General features: G+C 41.0%; 2 protein-coding genes across 2 annotated transcripts in view; one reads left to right on the top strand and one right to left on the bottom strand.

Moving 5' to 3' along the window:
• Nucleotides 1-809: 809 nt before the first annotated feature.
• Nucleotides 810-3,166, top strand: creld1a (cysteine-rich with EGF-like domains 1a). The gene is made up of 5 exons (XM_010797003.1): nt 810-981; nt 1,082-1,165; nt 1,847-1,942; nt 2,028-2,168; nt 2,238-3,166. The coding sequence occupies exons 1-5, from the start codon at nt 810-812 to the stop codon at nt 2,456-2,458; spliced, it is 714 nt and encodes a 237-aa protein (XP_010795305.1). The 3' UTR covers nt 2,459-3,166.
• Nucleotides 3,167-3,268: 102 nt separating this feature from the next.
• Nucleotides 3,269-19,369, bottom strand: part of erc2 (ELKS/RAB6-interacting/CAST family member 2) — a 37,229-nt gene continuing 21,128 nt past the window's right edge. Inside the window, exons 9-21 of the mRNA XM_010797002.1 lie at nt 18,488-18,628; nt 18,162-18,302; nt 17,210-17,245; nt 15,359-15,561; nt 12,240-12,251; nt 11,675-11,789; nt 10,854-11,014; nt 9,867-10,014; nt 8,196-8,326; nt 7,607-8,086; nt 7,316-7,386; nt 7,036-7,215; nt 3,269-6,939 (exon numbers count right to left, since the gene is read on the bottom strand). Coding sequence (XP_010795304.1) covers nt 7,040-7,215; nt 7,316-7,386; nt 7,607-8,086; nt 8,196-8,326; nt 9,867-10,014; nt 10,854-11,014; nt 11,675-11,789; nt 12,240-12,251; nt 15,359-15,561; nt 17,210-17,245; nt 18,162-18,302; nt 18,488-18,628 — 1,815 coding nt within the window. The 3' untranslated portion in view covers nt 3,269-6,939; nt 7,036-7,039. The remainder of the gene's footprint in view (nt 6,940-7,035; nt 7,216-7,315; nt 7,387-7,606; nt 8,087-8,195; nt 8,327-9,866; nt 10,015-10,853; nt 11,015-11,674; nt 11,790-12,239; nt 12,252-15,358; nt 15,562-17,209; nt 17,246-18,161; nt 18,303-18,487; nt 18,629-19,369) is intronic.

Here is a 19,369-nt window from a genome sequence, read left to right as displayed (position 1 = left end):
ATTGTTTCCACCTGTATCCACTTACCTTTAGTATATAGTGTCCTGTCTCCCTTTGTCTGTTGCCAGATTGTTTTGTGTCTTTTGACAAACTCTCCAGCGTTTTCCAAACTCTTCTAAGTTATGGTTACGGTTATTGTTCATATTAGTAATTATAGTAAGGTAAGATCAGGTAGAAGTATTTTTCTAGTTTATTTGTGAGGTAAGCATTTAGTGTAGATTTATCATTGTATGTATTTTTCTGGATCTGCCGATCCTGTGGTTTTGTTATTCATTATATTTTTCACAACTGCTTTTCAAGTAAAGACTCTTTTTGATACTTAAATCCTGTGTCTGCATTCATGCTTTTGGGTCCACTCATTGTACACCCGTGACACTTAATGTGCTTTACATGTATTAGAGGGAAAAAAAGAAAGATCTACACATATACCAAATGTTTACACACACTCATCTGCATGCATACAACAATCTCATATACTGAACAAACTCTGCCAACATAAGTAAGACTGTGTACATAACTGAATATGACAACATTAATAGCTAGAAGTCTATGTTTGTTTTTAGTGTATCATGTTTTTGTTTATCGTCTCACTTTAAAATGTAAACCACCTAATTTGCTCATAACATTGAAGTCTTCTTACTCAATTCAACCTATTCCTAGCCGTCTCTCTTTATATTTATATTTTAACAGATGTCCAATCATACGAAGATGTCCTTATTTTTGTATTAATGTAAATTCTGCTTCTTAGCTTTAAACGTACATACAGCTTATAGATGGATTAAACTGTGATATTTTGGACCTGATTGAACAGATGGCAGTCAGGACGCTCCACAGGAACCCTCTGCAGGCTGCGTGGCTGTGTGGTCTGCTGGCTGCTCAGGTGCTCAGCTGTCCAGACTCCTGCAGCAAGTGTTCAGGCCCAGAACATGACCAGTGTGAGCAATGCAGAGCAGGATGGACACTCCACAATAACACCTGTGTAGGTACTGTGCAGAGCTTACCTTCACATTTATGTTTGGTATAGGACAAGCAGACTAATGTTCTAAATGTATTTTAATGAATGCATGTTTTGATCTGTTTCAGACATTGATGAGTGTGGCACTGAGCTGGGTGTCTGTCCTACAAACAGATACTGCTTCAATACACAGGGTTCGTTTGAGTGCAGAGGTCAGTGGTCTACAATCTGTGTAAAATACTTAATATGTTACCTTCTTCTATAGAAATAATTAAGACCAAATGAAATAAATAACTGAATAAACATAACATGCCAGAAAACAGTGGAAACATATCAATCATGATTTACCAGAGGGTTAGGAAGACATCCTCAAACACCTTGTTTAGCTCAACCAACAGCCCAAAACCTAAAGATATTCAATTTACAGAAAAATAGCAAATCCTTACCTTTGTGAGGCTGAAGCCAGCTAATGTATTACATTGTTTGACTGATATAGGGCTAACAAATATATCCTTTATATATATCCTATCCATCTATTCATTTTCTATTCTATTGATGTATATACTTATTATTTGATCAAAAATAAAGAAATAGAGCCCCAAAACGGACAAAAGGAGGTAAAAGTCATCAGTGTATCAGACAGCTCAACCAAACACAGCCACATATAATGAATATATCCTCAATGTCAGTTAATGATATTGTGAGTGAGAAAACTAAGTTTAATCACAAACACAAAGCTGGTTTCCTTACAACCAGTTGAGAATATAAAATAAAATGTAAATCTTTCACTAGTTAATTTTATGTTTTCAAAATATATTATCATGTATCAATGACCATGCAATATCAAGCCTTGTTTTGTAAATGAATACATGTAATGGTCACTCTTTCCTCAGATTGCGACCCGGCCTGTGTGGGCTGTATGGGCAGTGGACCAGCACGCTGCAGGAAGTGTGCCTCTGGGTACTCATTGACAGGGTCCAAATGTTTGGGTGAATACCTTAAACATAATATTTGAAAGAATGATTTTGTGCTCCAGATGAGATTGCATATTGAAGCTCTCCTTGTTTCTCTCAGATATAGATGAATGCAGTGACAGGGTACTTGCCTGCCATGGTCTGGATGAGATCTGCATCAACACAGAAGGCTCTTTCCGCTGTGACTGTGCTGAGGCATTCATCCACAAAGATGGTGTCTGTGTGAAGAAGCAGCAGTCTCGTGAGTCTCATCACAATCCCATGCACTTCACCTGACTGCAGCCTCTCACATGTGTATCTCTCTGTGCAGGCGTTCAGGACAAAGGTCTGTTTGAGGATATCCAGGACGACGAGGTGGAGGTGCTGCAGCAGATGTTCTTCGGGGTGGTGCTTTGTGCTCTGGCCACACTAGCTGCCAAAGGAGATATGGTCTACACATCTGTATTTATGGGGGCAGTGGCAGCCATGGCAGGGTACTGGCTTTCTGACAGGGGGGACCGTTTGTTAAACAACTTTGTCAGCGGACGTTAACACAAATAGTACATGCTGTATGCCAGCAACTTAAACAATTACTGTTCAGAAAATGCAACTGAATCGTGCGCATTCACTTTTGTTATAAACAATATTAGTTTTTGATATGAAAGTATTTTGCTCTGAAAGATGGTCATATTTGTCACACTTTTCTCTCAGTTAGAGAAATTGTTGTGGCAAAACTTTTAAGCACTGAACTATTCATTGCTATCAGGATGTTAAGAGCATTCCATGGAATATAACAAGAATTACCTATACCCTACCTTTTAAGGTGTTTGTGCAGAACCAACCTTTCCTTTAATTCGAAATATTTTAATAAAATTCAAGTTTTGTTACATGAACCTGGAGAAGTGACACTTTTCTCTGTCCCTGCAGCTTCTCTCCGCTGACTACATCTTTTTCTTTCCCCCACTGGCAGGATGTTCTTTACATTTTTTGAGTTTTCATTAAGTCTGTGGTAACGAGTTTCTCAAAAGGAATGTGGTTGTTTATTCTTGGCGCACTTACCAGTCTAGTAGAAAGTTGTTATGGTGTTAGACATTTTTCTAGCTTTAGATGCCTTGTTTTGGTATTTGGTGCCAACAAAATAAAATGTTATTAACTATAGATAGATTTAAAAATAATTAATACAGCTTGCTTGGATTCTCTCCTGATACTGTATCAATGACATTGTATTTGCATTCACGAAAAATAAAGTTTTTACCTGTACTACAATGTAGTATATCGTGTTTACACTCTCCAACAGTTTCATATAATGATCGTAGAATTACTAGAAAGTACTTATAATTTGAGTAGAAAATTGCCAACAGAGACAGAAAGAAAGTCACCTTTATTTGATGGATATAAACAAGCTGGCCAACACTCAATAGTAGTATTCTGTTACATCACATACAATAGCAAACTGGGGAGCTGAGGATAGCCTCAGAGGGTTAAAAAGAAAAACAGAAAACATCACAGAGTATCCATGCTTCATTCAAAACTTTGACTCAGTCTCTCTTTTTTCTCCAGGGACTTCCTCTGATAAAGTTTTTTAAATAGATTTTTATCTTATGTATTCATGAAACACACACCCACCATACCCACACCCATAAAAGCAGCTATGTGCACACACACACTCACACTTACTATCACTCCGTTATCTTTTCTGAATACATTTACACAAGCAACCCCAAAATCATGCTGCACTCTCACAAAACTGCACAGGCTGTCTACTAAGAGGACACAGTAAGTGAGACACACATCACTCTCAAACACAACATCACACCGTCACAATGCTCGATGCAGATGAATGAGGAATGATGCATCATGGGAGGCTAGCTCACGTTCACACAAGTAATCATTCAGCATGCTGGACACTCACATTTAACGTGTTCCTAAATCTTTACTGTACAGCTCAAAACATTTACTTATACAAATAGTACAGTCTCAAACTGGCATATTTTATAAGCTTAAACCATACAACAAATAAAGTTAACTTAAATACAAAAAATGAAGAATAAAAATGTAAACAATTTTTGTTCTGTCAAAACAAAAAAATGTTTCTGGCATTGGTCACAGTGATTTGTTTAATCCAAAGTTTTCAGCAACATACAGTTAAAGAAAAACAACTTGTATGCAACGATAAAGTGAAAATGTTAGGCTTTTCATACTTTTTTCTCAAAGGCCTTTTGAAAATAACTGGTGAACCTACAGGCCTTTCAAGTCTTTTTCTACACGGCTGCCTCCAGCCACAGACTTGACTTCTTGACTCCACCTCACTGAGTGCGATGTTCGTCCTTCACACCCAGGATTAGTCTTTCGTTTAAGCCCAGCCTCTAAGCCTCTGTGTCTCCTACCATTTTTTTATTTGACACAACAGTTGAGAAATCGCTCTGCATAGAGAACAGGAGATTATCCTTACGTCATCGCTTTCAGTTGGCACGTTATGTAAAATTCAGCATGCATGGGCAGAATTAAAAATGTTTCATGTGTTGTACCATGTAAATCATATATGGTATTTGATGGTAGGAGAACCCCCTACTTCAAGTATTCAAAAGATAAGGACCTGAAAGTCGGGGAATTGCACTCCGCCCCCCGATGGTGAATTGAGAGGATTTTTGCTCCTCTGTCTGTTTGCATTGTCTTCCCATAAAAAGAAAATTCCAAATCAGGACCTTTCTTTTAACATTTGTAAACACAACCACGAAAGTTTCACACATCAATGGATTCTTGGTCAGTGACAGGATGTGTGTAGGTTCATAGGTGAAGCGGACACGTTAAAGGTGATGCATGCATCACCTTGATTTTTGGAAGATGGGTAGATGGAAAGACATTTACATACAACAATCAACACTTGGCCATATAAAGGAGACACAGGCACCATGAGGGGAGGGAGAGGAAGTAGGGGATTGTAACAGTCTAATTCAATGTTCACTATATAATGCGAGTTGTTTTTTCTACTTGATCAGCTGTCACAGTCACGTATGTCACCACTTCTGCTTACAAGACGACAACGACGACAAAAACGCAAAAGAAATGCATCCCGACAGAGTCACTCGAACCTCTACTTGGATGTTAAACGTGATAGTCATCACTCACAAGTGCAAGTTTCTGACTGCTTTAGTCCAGCAGCCATAATCTCATTGCTACTGATGTGAGCTGCAAAATTCAGTCTTTTTTTTGTTCGAAGTTGTCACCACAAGCCAAGTGATGTTCAACTAAATGTTTTCATAAGGAAGGAATGTAATAATGTCGTATTTTATACACTTCTAAATAGATTTGGATATACTTCTATTCCTCATAAACTGCTCTAAAGCTCTTATATTTTTTCTTTTGGGGCTGTCCTGTTTTCAGACAGGGAATGTTTCTTGTTGCTGAAGGGTTTTCTCACAATGTACAAATCAGAGGAAAATCACACCACTCAACACTCTAAATAAGACATCTCACTGACCTCCAGCCAGTTAGAAAAATAACCATGAGGAAAAAACATATATATCTTGTCAGTTTGAAACGATTTTCTGACCACGTATAGACACACTATAGATTTCTCTCTATATGTATAATATATATGAATATCTATCATATATACTGTGTACAGTTTTTACGAGGCACAGGCCACCTTTTTGAGAAGGAGAAAACAGGTCACTATGTTTGGGGTGGTCACACCGGAGAGGGGAGCAGGACCATACTGTAGTCAGAGATGGGGTGTCAATGGTACAGACAGACCTGCAGGGAAAACATCGATTGAACCTCCACCTTATAGTCTATACTGTATTTATAGTAGCACTCTTCATACCATCACCTCTGTGTGGGTCTTGAAGTAATTGTTGTTCATAAGGTCAATACGTATGTACAAAGCAGTCTTACAGTTGTTTGTGAAGCCCGTTTTGGGGTCAAGTCCCTCTACTGTAAAAGGACTAAAAGATGCTCTTGACCAGGTCTTCTGACACCATTTAGTTTGAGCACCAGCAGAAGCACCATTAGTAAAAATTCCTGCAACACGGAGGAGGTGCATAGGTGCATAGTATCAGAAAGGAAAGGTAAAATGACTTATGATTATTTTTTAACCCTCTCTTGGCCGCTCTGATTGGATGGTTGATTACACTTTTGGTGAGAAATTTGAGCAAGGATGTGGGAATAAAAATGCATTCACTCTACATTGACTTCTGCATAGATTGATTATTTTGTTGACTACTTTTGATTAAAATGAGGTAAGATGAAGAGAAACATTGATAGCACCCACAGCCTTGAGGCTATAACAAGCCCATGAGCTGGAAGGCCCTGCTTCAGTAGCCAAGGGAACCCCACCACTGCAGGCAAGGCTAAAGGCGTACTATCAGCAAGCTTTAAGCTCTCCCTTTTACCAACAATAAATTAAAACAGAAAACGATCTAATCTGGTGTCTGGAAAAAGCAAGTGCCTCTAAACAGATGTGTTGTGTGTTAGCATGTATAAAAGGTAAAAAAGAGGTCACTGTGTGCCACAAAGGGTAAATTAGCTCATCGACACGATCAAATGATTAAAACTACAGAATAGTCATGAGTCATGAGGGTGATGACAGCCAGGTCGAGGGGTCAGATGACACCAGGTGGGTCAGCAGGGCAGTGAGGATCAAGAAACCAGGACAGAGTCAGGTGGGGAAGCCAGTGGGCAGGAGAAACAGACAGAAAGAAGACCAGGATCTTGATCCATCGCAGGGAGGAGGATGAGGAACAAATACTGGGCTGGCAGGCAGTCATGAGATCTCTGCTGGGTGGATGGAGAGGGCGTTGTTGGCCTGAAGAGGTGTAGTGATCAGCAGGTGACAGACAGGTGAGGTGACCTCTGTGAGACGCAGGGCTGCCATGTTGATCACATGCCATGTCCAAGCAAGAATCTGACAGGGCACATCTGTCTCTATGGGCATCAACATCATTTTAATGTAGTCCTGCATCTGTGTTTCTGTACAGAGGAAGAAGAGGACGGCTGCTCCTGTTTCACACAGAGAAGAGGTCCCAGGTCACCTTGAGCAGAGAAAAACTAAATAGAGTAAGTTTGTACATTTATTTTGATTAGATTCTTTGTGTGTGTGTCATTGTACATTATGTGTTGGAAATTACCTGATCAGCTGTCAGTCTCCCCGCCTGACCTGCACACCTGAGTGCCCCCTCCTCGTCCCCAGAGAAAATAAACAAAAGTCCCATTGCTGAGTGTCGACTGAGTGAAGGTAATACATGTTTGGTCGGGTAGTGTTTCAACTTCGTGGCGTGGCTGTGCTACTCCAGTAGTGACTGAATCATCTGAATGTGAGAGATTACAAAAATTAAGGCGTCATGCAGCTGTTATAAAGCGTGAAGAATCTGAGAATCATAAAGTTATAACGTCTTAAACATATCTCACCCCGCAAAACAATATTAGAGCTTTGGTTGTCACAGTAAGGATTATGCCCAAATGCCCTCGTCGTCATCCTGCTAATGGTAGCATTTCACACAAGCAGCAGAGATTTGCATAAGAGGAGGAAGTAGACAGAAACCAGAGTTACAGTTGAACAAATAACCTCTCTGTAACAGCAGGCAGTGTGAGAAAGAAAATATGTTATACACGTCTACGAGTAAAACTAAGGATTTAGTGGTGTGCTAAGTAGTTGTAGTACTGTTTTAACTTAAAACTACAAAACAAATGGCCTCTCACCTGGTCCTGGGCAGGGCGGTGACCAGCATGTGGGGGTCCTCGGGCCGGCCCCCCACGATGATGGGGCGATGGGTGACGTGGATGTTGGCCGTGATGCGGGTGCTGGGGGTGCTGGGGATGTGGATGTTGGGGGTGGGGTCCTTGTTGGGGAGGGCCGTGTGGGTGCTGCGGGTGAGGGTGCTGGGGAGGAGGATGTCCGTGTGGGTGCTGGGGAGGATGCTGAGGGTGCTGTTGGTGAGGGTGTTGGGGCTGTGGGGGTCGTGGGTGCTGTTGGTGCTGAGGAGGTGGTGGGGGGTGCTGCTGGGTGTGCTGCTGTGGGTGCTGATTGGGGTGCTGCTGGGGGTGCTGATTGGGGTGCTGATTGGGGTGCTGCTGGGGGTGCTGCTGGGGGTGAGGGTATTGGGGTTGTGCCTGCTGTGGGTGTGGGTGCTGTTGGGGGGCCTGCGGGTGTTGCGGATGCATGGTGTTGGGATATGGAGTCTGCTGGGCGTGAGGGGCGTGAGGAGCGTGAGGGGCGTGAGGAGTGTGGGGAGGGTGGGGGATGGTGGGAGAGTGCGGAGCATGGGGAGCGTGGGGAGGGTGGGGGTACTGAGGCTGGGGCTGAGGCTGAGCATGGGGAGGCTGAGCGTGCGGAGGCTGAGGCTGGGGGTGGTGAGGAGCGTGGGGATGATATTGTTCGTCTTCGTAGTTGTCGGCGATCAGCTTCATCCGGCTTTGTGTCTACAGAAAGAGAGGACTGTTAGTGCATGCTGATCTGCAGCTGTTAAAAAGAACAGTATTCCCTCACAATGAACATCAAATGAGTTAATGACTGGACAATACACAGCATTTAGTAAATGTGGGTTGACATAAAAACAAGGAACACCTACAATGTTTTACAATCCAGTGCAATAACCATGCAAAAAACACTGAGGCGTATGTGTTTCTTTTATTCTCAGACTGAAGTTGATTCATCTCTGTATTCATTTGGAACTATACTGTGATTTGGTTTAAAAAATACAGGAAAAATCTAAATTGTTGCTTTTTTACCAAGTTAAATACCTAGATCACTACCACTGTACACTAAATACGGATCTAAAGTCACTTGCCAACTGAGCATTAAGATAAAAAGCTAGAGAAAAGTCCAAAAGCATCAAAATTCACTCGCAGCACTTTTAAGCTCACTAACTAACGTGTTACTATACATCATTACAAAGATGTGGTTCAAGGTGAGTTTTATGCTAAATCTCTTCCTGGGTTGGGTTCAGTGACTTCCTCACTCTCAGCTGTTTTCCTGGGAACTGCAGTCTTTCCATACTAATATTTACCGTATAACATATTTTACAAAATGTTGAACTGGTCTTTTAAGTGTCAGTCCTTGTTGACATGGGACTATGTACACTATAACCACAATTTGTCTTTAATCATGCTGTTTCACTGCATTCTCTCTACATCATTATGATTAGTGATAATCCTTTGTGTACATACTTTAGTGTTATTGACTGTACATAAACTACAAGAAGAGCTGCTCATGAGTCATGTTGAAAACATGTTGAAGTTCACTGACAATAAGCAGCATACGTCACAATAAACAGAGGTCTAACCGTCATTATTTTTTAATGAATTTATCATAGCAATAAAGGGCCCCTTACAGAGACATTAAGAGGCCGTAATGTCGCTGCCTGAATTCCTGCTGTGTAAATCATACTAGACCTTTAGATCTAAGACTTCGAGTGAGACTCGGGTCAAAGATTAAGATTAGACTTGGACTTGACTGCTTCAAGACTTTACTTACTTGAGACTTGACTCCTTGAAGACCTGACATGCCTTGAGGCTTGAAAGCAAAAACATTTAAGACTGAAGTTTGGACCTGGTAAACACACCTTGAATTTAACATCACTAGGCCTATGCACTGAATGGATTTGACCTCAGCTATGGAAATGAACACAGCTTTGATAGGAAACTATCAAAGCTCAAATGAAATGGCATGTTGATGGCCAGATAAAACTGCCAAATGACTTGCAAATGAGAACTTGTTACTTGAGTTGGACTTGGATGGAATGACTTGCACAGTAACAATAGATTTGACTCATACAGCAAAATGAAACATACTGAACAAGCAAAGAGGATCAGTGGCCATGCATGTGCACTACCCCCTGTAGATGAAATGGAAAAAATGTCTCGTTGCCTTGTGCAGCTACATTTTTCATTTTGATTAATGTTGCCTTGGCAACCATTACAGTGCAGACAGTTTTCATTGACATTGTGCTGCAATACTAACGTGTTGCTTGAGCTGGTGCATCAGTTTGTCCCGCTCCCTCTTGAGGGACAGCACCTCATCCTGGGTCTTCTTTTTATTGGAGGTCGACAGCTCCAGCAGTGCAATATTAGCATCTTTCTCACTGATGGCTGCAAGCAGAGCCTGTTGCCTGAAGAAGAAACAACATTTTGTTATCAGCATTTATATTCTTTGAATTAGAAAGAACATTCAATAAATGTTATACAGGTAAGCCATCCAAATCCACTCTTAATTAAAGAAACTTCAGATTCAGTCTACTATTTATTTAGTATCTGATACTTAATGGACCAAGAAGTATACTATAGGAGCGAAAAGGCTCAATTGATTTCAAATGTAAACTAGGAATTGTTGTATTTATGTATGTTAATGTATTTTAAATTATTATTATTTTAATGGAACATTTGAGATTCCAGACCAGTAATCAATTAAAGCCTTAGCCAGAAAAAACAACAAGAGAAGTGGCCATCACAAAATTATTTGATGTATTTGTGAAGCTGACAATATGCCCCTCTACATATCCACTTACATATCACACAAACAGTACAGCTATAGACTACGATCTCAACATTACATCACTCTGTCCGTCCCCTCAGTACGCACGGTGCTTGGGAAAAAAGCTATATCATACTCTGCCTCCTCGACCTGGAACACACTTCAGCAGGAGCTTAAGCTGACCAGTTTGATACACATCACGGATTTTAAACTCATTTTAAAAAAGCTGGAGAAATCATCTGTGGGTGTTTGCACCTGCTATATCTGACTACTGTATATGGATTTCAATTACTACTTTTTTTACGATGTTGTATTTTAGTGTTGCCTCTGTGTTTAGTGTCCTGTCTGTCTGTAAATTTGTGCGGCAGTGTTACCACTGAACAGGTCTCTCTTCAAAATGAGACCCTGTGTCTCAATGAGATTTTACACCTGTAGAAATAAAGGCTAAATAAAATAAAATGTCATGATGGCACTAACTTCATCTCCAGGATCTCCTCCAGCTGTTTCCTGCGCTCCTGTCTCATGTTGGTGAGGTTGCCGTCCCGCTCCTGCAGGGACTGCTGTGTGGACGAGAGACGCTGCTTTGTGGAATCCAGCTCCTGCCTCGTCCTTTCTAGCGTGTTCATCAGCTCCTCCAACTGCATCACAGAGGAATCCACACAAGATGTGACACATAGAAATGAAGACGCATGTTTCCTTAAAAACATGTTGAAGCACCGGTTAATACCAAGCAGCAACCTTTGGGTCTGAAACGGGAGATAATGTGGAAGTGCCTTAAACCTGGATCTCTCCAATATCCAGCAAAAGGCCATTTGAAAAAGAAGTCTGATTACAGTATAGAGAAGTCTATGAGAAATCGACCCTACTTTGGATATGATTTATAACCACTTCAAAACATATGGCCCTAACAAGTTTGAAGCGGTTTCAAGTCTCCTTCAATCCAGAAAGATCTTCAGTTTGTAAAGGATGGTCGTACTTATAGTAAAACAGTTTTTGACAGGTCGCCACCACAAAGGTGTCTGTGTTGGTTGTTGTCGTATTCTGGTCGTACAACGTTGACCTATTCACGGTGTCATTTCACCTCAGAACATTTAGTCACTTTTTGTCCCTAAAAGTGTATTTTTCAGTGTTTAATTTCAATTTTCTTCACCTTCTTGTTTCATAAAACTGAGATAGTGACAGCCATGCATAACTGGAGCTGGCAAAACAGCAGTCAAATAACCGATCGATGAAGTCTTGGTGACTACGTCCCTCTTTTTACATACAGTACATAGTACAGTGTACTTTCTTAACCGTACCTTTAAGTGATCCATGGAGCCATCCTTACGAGGGTCTTGTCCTAAGCCCTTCTTGTCCCCTTGTGGTCCCAGTTTGACATTTGGACCCTTCTTGGTCTGGTCTTTGCCACCTTGTCTGTAAAACCATAACACTTTAAGGATATTTCCATGCTTATATATTATTTTCGGAAATCCAATCTGTAGTTGCTGCAACATTTATCTACTATAAAATGTCAAAATGCATTATATTATTGAGGGATTAGTGTTGCATAGGAAGTAAGTAGTGTGAGTAGGGTACAATATATTCCCAAATATCATACAACAAAAAGAAAAAACATGAAAAACAGACAAGAAAACAAGTAAAGCGTAATGGATGATCGTGTCAGGTGCATTTTGAATGAATTTTGTTTAAAAAATGGTAGCAATCACAAGATGACCGGGACAGCGACAAGACATGAGTATCACAGATTAATTCATAGCTTAATGTAAAAATGACATTGCTGAAATGAATCACATGTTCAAGCACAAGAGTTAGGGTGGATCGAGGTAGAGATGGGTGGGAAATGTGGGGAGGGGCATAACTTACCTTGGAGTTAGACTGCAGATGGGGAGAGGATGAGGTAGAAGACAAAGATATGAGACGACAAGTGGAGGAGACGAGAGCACACAAAGGAAGGGTAAAAAAAAAAAAAAAAAGATACATTAGATCCACAAAATAAAAAACAACCACAAAAAACAGTACAGAGGACCCAGAGGAGATCACTGTGTATTCATTGTGCATGGGATATTACAGAGTCGCCTGTGACAGCCACTGCACTGCAGCCTGACACAGATAATACAGGATGCACCTTCTCTGAAATTACGGCACCGTGTGCATCTGCTGCCAAACCTTGGAGACATGCAGTCAGACAGGCACTAGTCAGCAGGGCGAAAGAAGAAGAGGGAAGACAGGTCTGAGTGGCCGAGCAATAGGAAGGAAAGCCAACCGCGGTTAGACTGGGAGAAGGAGTGAGCTACTGGGAGAATTAGTAATGGATGCAGGGAGGTTCAGACAGAAAAGACCCAACTGGACTGACACACTTCACGATTAAGGGTTCAGTCCAGACCCTACCTACTACAGCACCTCACTCACAGATGTGTGTAGACTTGGAGACTCAGCTCTGTTCATGCAGGTCACTAGGCTGTTTCCCTTTGTATCGGTTAGAGCAAGCTTGGAAGGGTGAAGGGGAAGGAGAGCAGGAAGGTTGGCAATGAGAAAAAACCACAAGAAGAGAGAGGGGCTGTCAGGGGAGAGTTACAGAGTGTGAGGGTAAAGGGGGAGATGGGTGGATACAATGAGCTGAGGAAGTAAGAAGAGTCCTCAGCTCTGGATGGAATTAGCTTGTATAGGTTGCAACAGACAACCAACGCCACACAAAGACACAAAAACGTGAATGTGTGCATCTGTTAATGTGTCAGTGTGTATTTTCACTTAACAAAGCACACTGAAGGACAGAAAATATAACAGTCAACAAAATGGATGAAAAACGAAAGGTGAGTAGGGAACAACACGCTTCTAATGCAGTATATATGCAGTATTTACAGCATCAAATACATATATATTTATGCACACTTTTTGACAGGGGCTTTCAGTTAAAACTGTGAACATTTCAAAGTCAAATCTGTGAAATATCGTTACTAGTTTGCTGCAGTTTTTTGTGGGACTTTACTATGCATATTTACAGAAGCAGGCCACAGCAGCAAACCAAGCATGAAGTAAAGTCTACTGTTAAGCCAATCCAAAGTAAAGCACAGAATATACTATATGATGGCCTTTGAAGTACAAACCCTGAACTCAAAACATGTCATTCATTTGGATCATTAAGACTTACAATATTTGAGTCACATATGAAATAAATAATTATTTTTGACGTGGTGCTGGTTTGTCATTGTAATGTGATTTGTCAATTTACTTTATTCCCCATTCTGTCATCAGTTCAGGCTAAGATGACTTTTAATGATGGTTGCCACATGCAATTTGGATAAATAATAAACGTGCTGCCTAAACTCTCTCACACTCACACAGAGTAGTTCAAAAACACTCATGGCACACATGCATACCGTTGAGTAAACACAAGAGTAATAAATAGAAGCAAAAATGAATCCAGGGATCTTTGCATCATGTGTGCAGTACAGCGCCAACACCACCGATTAAAAACAGAGCCCGTCACTCTGATACAAAGTGATGTGAATCCTTCAGACAGCAGGCAGACCCAGGCACACAGGTGAAACCAGATGCAGTTGCAGCAGTCGCAGTCCGAGACTTTAACCACGCAGCCGAGCAGAAAGTGCCAGGGCAGAGCACTCACTTTCCCAGGAAATCCCACACCATGCCCCCTATCTGCTGGGGGGCTGCGGACACTGAAGGGAGCGGGTCAGGGGGAGCTCTGCCACCGGGACGAGGGGCGGGGCGAGGGGCAGTGGAAGGGGGGCTGGTGTCGGGGCGCACAACAGAAAAGGAGCCCAGGAGATGGTGGAGAGATTTAAAAAAAGGGAGGGTTGAGTTGTCGATTGAAAAAAAGATCAATGGCAGAGGTTGAAGGAGGGATAGGTGGGCATGAAACAGATGATAGAGAGGTAAAAGGGACAGAAAAGAGTGGGTAAAGTTGGCAAAAAAGGAAAAGAACAGTCAATTAATTGAAAACCACCAACAAATGAGCATGAGACAAAAATTAAATGGACCCTGTTGCTGTGAGGAAGAGCAAATAGAACTTGTTTTTTTTTTTAAAGCCACATTTTCACTGCATGGTACGGCTCTACTCAACTCTTAATGACCTCTTTCTTCTCTAGACAGAGCTAATGTGTCCTTTTCATGCAGTCCATTCAGTCTTTATTTCATCATTTTAAATTCCAGCTAAAGTGAATGACGATGGTTTCCTCCAGCAGCTGAACCAAAGCCAAAAGCTTCTAGTGTTGAGGCTCAATACCACGTACCACACTGAGAGGTGAGCCAAGAGCTGATGAGTCCACCAGCTTTATTTATGTGGTCCATTAACTGAAATCAGTTTGACCTCTTCCATTATGGGGCTGATTGAGTGGCACTTTGTGTTCAAATAGCACATCTCACATAGCGTCACAACTTCAACAGAGAGCCTTCTGTGTGTGTCTCAACAAGCAGCTGAAATGATTGTCCATCAAAGGGTGTATTTCTGAGTGTAAGACCAGGTCTGGGTTCAGTGCAAGACAATGTGCTTTCTCAAATTCACGATACCAAACACCACAGGAAAAAGTATCTACATGTATATATATATACACACAATATAAATAAACATTTGGGATAATAACAAATTCGCACAAATTACAAAATAAATGTTTTGGAGTTTTTTGTGTGATCCAAACAATAAAGCAACATTTAAAACAAATATACAGATAAAGCCATAACTATCTGTATGTCCACAGCAGCAACATAGCACTTTGAGTAAGAGAGAAAATAAATCTGGATTTTTTAAATCATGTTGTGCTCCTATAATGAATGTTTGCATTATTGTATATCATAGTTTGAAAGCCAGAAGGGGTTTGTTAGAGGATAGTGTGTTTATGCACTATGCAGAAATCTGATTATATATGTTACTATACCAAAAGTGAGGTATAACATCAGTGTAACGTTAAGGTTAAGATGCCTTTGAATACTTTCGCCAACTTGTCCAAGCAGTCAAAGTTAATTACCTTTCCAGTTCAGCGATTTTCTTGTCCTTGTCATTCTTTTCAGTCTCCACCTCTCGCAGGATGTCCAGGAGCCTCTCCACCTCCGTCTGAGACTTGTTCGCCTCGTCCTTGTAGTAATTCACCTCCTTCTCCAGCAGCTTCACTCGGTCCACGTACTCCGGGTTCCCTCTGGGGCCGGTCTGATGATCCACCTCATGGACCTTCTGCATCCACGTGCCAGAGAAAGACACAAACATGCACGCAACCACAGATACACTCAGTTAACATTATAACATCAACATAATCATGCAGCACAGCACAGCATGTTTTACTGCCCACTGAAGAGAGATACACGCGGTACATTGCAGTCCATCATTGTCTTATATTAACCACTCCCCTTGCACTCTCTCTTTCCCTCTCTTTTTCTGAATGAATATAGCAGAGTAAAATGTTGTGGACAAGGGCATCATTACTGGTGCTGGCTCATTAGCTTTAACAGAGCTATTATTTAGCTCCATTTAACAGCCCTCTGAGACTGCCAGACACTTCCCCCACTTGGTGAGTGTGCAGAATACAGGATTGGGTGTGTTTGTGTCTTGTGTCAAAAATGGTAACAAATTAGTGGCAGTGGAAAGATAAATTGTGATTCTGTCTCTTTCTGTCACAAACTAAACACAGCTCCACTGCTTGGTCAATATTGACTTATCTCACTACTATTGCAACAGTTTGTAACTCTTCATGAAGTACATTACAGTGGTACACATCACCCTCGAGACAATATGCAGCCACACGTCAACACAGGTCTCAAAAGTGCAAAGTTGTACAGAGCCAGAGTGCAACCACCAAAACACTGCAGAGATCTCCAACCACGGCTGACACCTCAGCTAACCACACCACACTGTGACGAAAGAAAGCGTGGCAACACCAACAGTGACAACATGCAACAAGGTCGACCACGTCATGCAAACCCAACGAAGCTGCACAGTCTTTGTGATTGTCAGTCAAAAGAATGGAGAATACGTTTCATATTTTAAGCATGAGGAGTGATGTCAGGATTTTACTTGTGGGAGATTTCTTTCAATGATTCAAATTGCTAAAATGTACATCGCTATTATAGATCCACCAATTCATGTGAGGGCATTTCAAAATAACCTTGTCAAAATAAAAGTTTTGGATATAGAAATTAGGCTCCATTCAGCCTGCTGTTTAAGATGTCGAAAGCCAAGGATTTTTTTAGGATGTGTTCAAAGATTGTAAAAACACACTCTAGCTACTTTATAAACTCAACAAAGATCTGTCAAAGATACATGTGATCGATTATCAGTACACCCCTTGAAACTATTTTACGCCTGACCTGGATCTGAGATTCTTAAATACACAGAATTGTATTCTGTAAAAGACAAAAAAAAGTTATAATCCACATTTTATCTCCGTCGTCTTTAAACATATTTTAGTTATAAAAACGATAAAAAAAGGTCAGCTTCACACTTCGAAACCTGTTGTTTTTTCACTAATGTGCAAGAAGAAGAAAAAACACTGTAGTTAAATACACTAGCAACAGATAAACCAGCTACAGACCACTATTAATAAAGTTCAGAATACTCTTGAAATACTGTGCAATAAGCACCAGCTTCACCATGTGTCACAACACAAACAGTTGCAGGATGAGTACGTTGCACAGGACTCTGAGTGCAGTGTAAAGCTCACTATATCAGTACGGTGTGATGATCAACATGCGTCTGGTGGCTCGGAGGTGTAAGCAGAACCTGCGCTGACGGCTGGCATGATCACCATTTAGCATGTTTCAAAGACGTAATCAGTGGTCCTCATGCTTTCAATATGTGCCTCAGAGAGCTCAGGAGAGGGACTTACAGGATTTTTCATGTGACTGAATAGTTGCTCAGCTTGCTACATTGAAAACGGAAGGGTTGAGGAAGGGAGCGGGGCGGGAGAGTAAGTGTTAGGATTTAGTTGAGCCAGAGGAGGGAACAGCAGGATCAGACATGTCACAATACATGTTGGAAAGAGCAGTAACATAGTGTCAGTACAGCACACGTTGTTACAGGTTAGGGACAACACAGCACAGACAAATGTAGAGGGACAGACATGGGGATAGTCTGTGGGTAATGGAGTAGGAGGAGGCGGAGGACGTATTTTATGGACTGCCTGCTCCCTGCAGCAGGCCTAACAGAGCAGTGCAGCCAATCACAGTAGCGAGGGTGTTATTATCATAATGAACTGTGTTTATATAAGGAAGGTTCTCATTCTTCCGTATGAAGCTTAAAAAAGGATTAAAAGTCTTCACATTTCCTTATGTTTAATGGTAAAAAGTGCATTCTGTTGAGGAATTGGAGATTATCCATTAAGAATCACCCTCTATGGAAAAAACACACAGCAAGAAGGCCTGCCACAATGCTTTTTTCATTTTTAAAATTCATTTTATTTGTTTTTAATTTGTATGCAGCCAACGGGAAAAAAAGTAAAACAGGTTTGACCTTTGAAACAGTACTGTAGGTGACACACACATTTCTATAAAGCCTTGTAGTTATTGCTCTTTAACTTTTCTTAAACTTAGATGTCAATTTCAGATGTGTATCATGTGAAAATCTACTACATGGTGTTTGCAATCAGATTGTAATGCCATCAGAGGTTTCACCCTGAATTTGGACTGCCTCTTTCAATGCAACACAATGTGGACAGAATGATAGAGCTTTAAGTCCAGTATAAAAACAAATGGAATAGTAAATACCTGTTTCATAAAATAATAATGAGATCTACATATTAGCACGATGAGTAAAATGTGTACTTTGAAATGTACCCTTACCTTCTGCAACTGGGTCTCCAACTTACTACACTCCTCTTTTTTTTGCTCGATGGCGATCTCCAGTGTTTTTAGCTTTGATTCCTTCTTGAGGCTAGAGGAGGCCAAAGACGAAGCATGATCCTTCAGATCGATGAGGCTGGACTGCAGGGGGACAGACAGCGCAGAGAGTTAGCACAGGTTCAAACCAGCTGGTCAAACTAGGACAAAGTGACACAGGTTATATACAAAGTAAGGGCCTACTGATAGAAACAGGAAAGATATGCAGTAAAGTACAGCAGAGCAGAGTAGTAGAGAAAAAGATGCAGCATGTATTTGTACTCACTGACCTCTTTCTCTGTTAGTTCTATCTGAAGGCCGTTGACCTTCTCCTTCAGATCCTTGTTCTCCTTCCTGTAGGAATCCACTTCATCCAGACGTTCTCTGTCTTCCCTCTCCCTTTGGTCCTTTAAACGCTCTATAATCCTCTCCTAACACACAGAGACATCAAAACAGAGTTAAATTAAATACACTTGAGAATGCTAACCTCTTAAGCCCCACGGACCCAGTTCCGGGGCCGAAATCGCGTCATTTGCAGGAAACAACGTCTAAGGAACCTTAATATTTAATAAACTATGAATATTTTATATCCATATAACGGGAAAAAACTAATTTAACTGATCTTTTTCATTTTTCTTCTTTCAAAAAAACCACACAATGCTAACACTGACCCTCTGAATTAGCCCCGAGCGAAAAATGCTAACCTATTACTGCACCGAAAATCACTCCTAGCTCCCTTATTACTTATCCTAGCTGCACATCCAACACATCGTTTATGATCGTAAAGACACAGAATCTAACGGTGCCCACCTCATCACTGAAAGATACAAACTTGCGACGTTATCAACAAAAACGTACATCAAAACATGTGGCGCTAGGTAGCCTAAAACGCTAACATGGTTTACCTTGGTTTTGTCTGGTCAAAACTGGTCTTCAATGGCATTAAAACGATAAAAACGATGCTGTAGTTCAGGGCTATTCAATTACACATTCAGTTGGGCCAGATTTTATAACTACAAAATTCAGCTCGGCCAGACATTCAGCGGCCTGTAAAAAGCTGGTAATGACACATTTTAAACCAACACATTTTACTGCGATGAAAAACATGCCATTTTATTCATTGTTCATCTAACAAAGGTACGTCAAAAAGTGCATAAAAACACAACAAATTA

This window comes from Notothenia coriiceps, unplaced genomic scaffold (genome assembly GCF_000735185.1).
Source record: "Notothenia coriiceps isolate Sejong01 unplaced genomic scaffold, NC01 NC01_scaffold00037434, whole genome shotgun sequence".
NCBI classification, from domain to species: domain Eukaryota; kingdom Metazoa; phylum Chordata; class Actinopteri; order Perciformes; family Nototheniidae; genus Notothenia; species Notothenia coriiceps.
This window is presented reverse-complemented; position numbering and strand designations above follow the sequence as displayed.

Bases quoted from the DNA above. Each gene is read 5' to 3' on its own strand.
- creld1a (XM_010797003.1), top strand. From the start codon at position 810: ATGGCAGTCAGGACGCTCCACAGGAACCCTCTGCAGGCTGCGTGGCTG. The intron at 982-1,081 runs GTACTGTGCAGA...GATCTGTTTCAG, and splicing joins CCACAATAACACCTGTGTAG to ACATTGATGAGTGTGGCACT. The intron at 2,169-2,237 runs GTGAGTCTCATC...CTCTCTGTGCAG, and splicing joins TGTGAAGAAGCAGCAGTCTC to GCGTTCAGGACAAAGGTCTG.